The sequence below is a fragment of the Mytilus trossulus genome, chromosome 10 (genome assembly GCF_036588685.1).
Source record: "Mytilus trossulus isolate FHL-02 chromosome 10, PNRI_Mtr1.1.1.hap1, whole genome shotgun sequence".
Lineage (NCBI taxonomy): Eukaryota > Metazoa > Mollusca > Bivalvia > Mytilida > Mytilidae > Mytilus > Mytilus trossulus.
In genome coordinates this window covers 42,146,790-42,150,570 of record NC_086382.1, presented here as the reverse complement: position 1 = coordinate 42,150,570, position 3,781 = coordinate 42,146,790, and the positions used below count along the sequence as shown (strand labels likewise).

Sequence of the window (3,781 nt, the reverse complement as noted above, 5' to 3'; positions counted from 1 at the left end):
TTTGACTAAAAATCTCATATTTTATTTATAACAATGTAAAACATTTTTCTAAACCATCAAAAGTATAAAATAAACGATTTACAGGACATTGTCTCAATAAGATGAAGCTTCGTATCATGTAAATTTTAGCCAAGACGCAATCTAATATACTATCGAGTTGACCTTCTATGACCATATAAGCGATGTTATCATAAACAAAGGTATTAATAGATTAAGCAACTCGTGCAATTGGATTTTTATAGGTCTGTTAAATTTTGTATTATAGATTAAAAATGTATGTTTATTGTCATTTTAACCTTTATAAGATTTTTTTTGTGGATCGAAACAGTCAATCAAATTATTTACCTTTCTTTCACTTTCAATTTTGACATTCTTTTCCTTTAAATCATTGTACACGTACAATCCATGCGTTATTCTATCTCTTTCTACGGAGTTAAATTTGAGTTCACATGAATATGGATTTAATGAGATCTATATACTGTATTGCTGTTGTAGGTACCACTTCGAAATATAAGGCCTTGGAAAATCAACTACAGATGGCAATTGCAGATCGGAATGAAGATAAGTGCAAAAGCTTAATGATGACTTCGCCGGAGAGAGAACTTTTGCCAATTCTCTGTACAGTCTTTCAGAATGCTTTGTTTACAGAAAAGGATGGAATTAAAGAAGTAGTTTTCTCACAAATAGCAAAGTTGTCGGCAGATGTAATTAAGAAATTTCGAAAATCTTCAAATAACATTCCAAAAAATGCCATCATTTGGATGGGAACAGAATGTAACTGCGATAAAACAATTAGCCAACGATATAAGGATTTACCGTGTTTTAACACACTTCCAGTAATAGTTGTTGAAACCAATGAGAGCAAATCTAAATTTGATAAATTCGAAGAATTCTATGGCTTTCCAATTAGAGTTATACATCAAACTACAGACAAAACAGAAGATAATGAAGCAAAAACAGTACTTCACAAGGCAGTAGTAAAATCAAATGGGTGTATAGTAAATCACGAAATACATGCTAGTATAGGCAAATATCTCTTCCAACGCCACTGTAATCTAACAATGATCTGCCCGTCAAAGTGGAAATCTACAGGATTTAATCAGAAAATGAAGCATGAAGTAGAAGAGATTGACTGCGTTAATTTATTCTGTAAAAGAAAAGGTATCGTTCCAATTGGAGAGCATCATTTCCCACTGAAGATTCAAGGTTTCCCCACAGATGTGTTGAACGGTAGTTCTTATCTATCAGCAACATTGAAAGTAGGAGATAACATGAAATCTGATACTGGAACTGGAACGCTAGGTGGATTTGTAAAATATTACGGTGCAGATACTTTTCTCACTTGCGCTCATGTAATTTTTGGGAAAGACAATTTGCTCGATCTTCAAAAAGACAATATACATTTTGTGTGTCGAAAGATGACAAACGAAGGATCAGAGCCGGTTGAATGCACCTTGATACGACATGCATTGAATTACGATACAGTAACTGCGACAGATATAGCCGAAATTGAAGTTGAAGAGCCAATCGAATCTCAAAGTACAAATGTACCAGAAACAAGTGTTGATGCTGCGATGTTACTAATTCAAACTGCCTCAGATATTTCAAACACAATGGTTAACCTGAAACTTGTATTGAAAGATAATGTCTCATCCACAAAAAGAAATCTAAAAAGCATGGGTTTGTTATATTACTGTTTATAAGTTTTTTATTAAGATGTCGTCTCGATATTTCATAATGTTGTTCCAATACTGAAATGTATTTCATATTAGTGAATATGCTGCAGAATACTATAACAAGTCTTATCGGACCACAGATGAATTATCACGTTGTGATTTGGTTAAACGCCGTCACGTGTTTCATTGTTAATTTTTCAACAAAACGCCGCAGAAAAGTCCAGCGTCCTACAAATTTGTTATACGGCCTCACCCCCTATGGATTTTACAAACCCTTTATGGATCCGTAGGGGGTCAGTAGCGAACCATATAACTTATAGTATCACGAATTAAAAAATTATCTGCACAGTACATCATACCATCCAGATAAAAGTCCACTGTTTTATGTTTAGCTATGGCGTTGTCAGTTTGTTTTCTATCAATGAGTATGACTCTCTCTCTGGTATATTTTGTTACTCTTTTACATAAAAGTCAAACATACATAACATAATAGATTAATTCGATATCACCATGTGCCTTACTTTATTAAGTATATCCCAATCTTCATGACGCACGATTAGACAACAAATGTTAATCAATCATGGCAGTAATAATGTAAGGAGTATTTTGTTTCCGAATATGGTTCCGCTTATATGAAAACCATTGCCATTATCCGATATCTTGTCCTCAGAAACTACAGGGTGAAACGAGTCAAGAAGTGACCAACACTTTACAAAAACAAATAACATACCATTTAATCTAGGATGTTAAGGTGACGACATTGATGTCTCATTCTTCTTGTTTTTAGATGTGCCTCTTCACGAACGTTAGCACTTTGATTATATAAAACATACTTTTTTAGAAGGATGAATGTGTATCTTCTCTAAAATAACAATCATTTAATGTTAAATGACAAAAATTGCAAAAACAATCCATAACAATACGTATCTTAAAAATCGGAAAATACTGAACATTCGTAATCAACAAAAGTATTATATCTAATCTTAATTGTAGATATACCTCATTTAAAAAAAAATGTATATCATTAGAGGTAACAAATCTACTTTTACGATCTTTACCTTTTCATTACTTCCAGGAATAAAATCAATTTATTTGAATGAAAACAAGCTGCCCAATCCTGCTGTTATACAAAGTAAAGCTGTTGCTCTATCGGCTATTACCGGAGAACAAAGGAAAGACATTCAAGTAAAACAGGTAAAAGAACTTTTTATACGCTATTCAACTCATGCAAGATTGTCGAACAATATAACGGTTTATAACCAACTAACCATTGAGAATATGGACTTTCAATCTGGCGATTCTGGCACATGCATATATGCGATATGCCCCCGGAAAGAGGATTCAGGGTGTATAGGCATGCTTATTGGAAAATCAACTTCCGGTCAATTCGTTGTGACGCCAATTGATGAAATACTCAAAGCTTTAGGAGTGCATTAAGTGTAACAATTGTTTTGACAGAAATGGATACGTTTTTATCAAGAAACGAAGAAAAAGATGCCTAACAGATACTATAGAGATTATGTATATATATTATGTATATGATAATTGTTTCCGCTTTTTACATTATTTTAGATTTAATTATATTTTAATTTTACATCTAAAGATTTGAGTGATATTGAATTTGAGAGAAACAAATCTGTAGGATCATTTTTCTAGAAAAAAGTGAAATATAAAATTTTAAACATGTTTCTGACTTCTGCTGTGTGACTAAAATATCTGGAATGTATTGTGAGCTCCATCTGAGGTCATATTTGCATAAACAAATACGAAACTTTCCCTTCTTTTATAACTTCTGAAACACTGATTTTAAAGAATACGTGGTATGAATCATTCCGATTCAAGATGTATTTGAACTGAAAACTAACATTTCGTTTCAGTTGAATCACTTATGCATCGCATTGTGTTCACATTATATCAGAAAATAGTAAATAAATATAATTCTTTTATAAATGTAAAAGAATGACGTAAAGGGCATATTATGTAATTACAGTACATTTCAATATTTAATTTCACTTTTTGAAACTTTTCGAAATTTTCCAAGGGAGTAAAATAAATGTAGAGGAAATTGGCATCCCGTCTTTTCAAAATGCATGTACCACCTTTAA

The 3,781-nt window shown here is 32.3% G+C and overlaps 1 protein-coding gene across 1 annotated transcript; it reads left to right on the top strand.

The window, feature by feature from the left end:
• Positions 1–455: 455 nt before the first annotated feature.
• LOC134687914 (uncharacterized) lies at positions 456–3,113 on the top strand. Its single transcript, XM_063548371.1, has 2 exons — positions 456–1,680; positions 2,752–3,113. The coding sequence occupies exons 1-2, from the start codon at positions 456–458 to the stop codon at positions 3,111–3,113; spliced, it is 1,587 nt and encodes a 528-aa protein (XP_063404441.1).
• The last annotated feature ends 668 nt before the right edge of the window (positions 3,114–3,781 follow it).

Bases quoted from the DNA above. Each gene is read 5' to 3' on its own strand.
- LOC134687914 (XM_063548371.1), top strand. From the start codon at position 456: ATGGATTTAATGAGATCTATATACTGTATTGCTGTTGTAGGTACCACT. The intron at 1,681-2,751 runs GTTTGTTATATT...CATTACTTCCAG, and splicing joins AAGAAATCTAAAAAGCATGG to GAATAAAATCAATTTATTTG.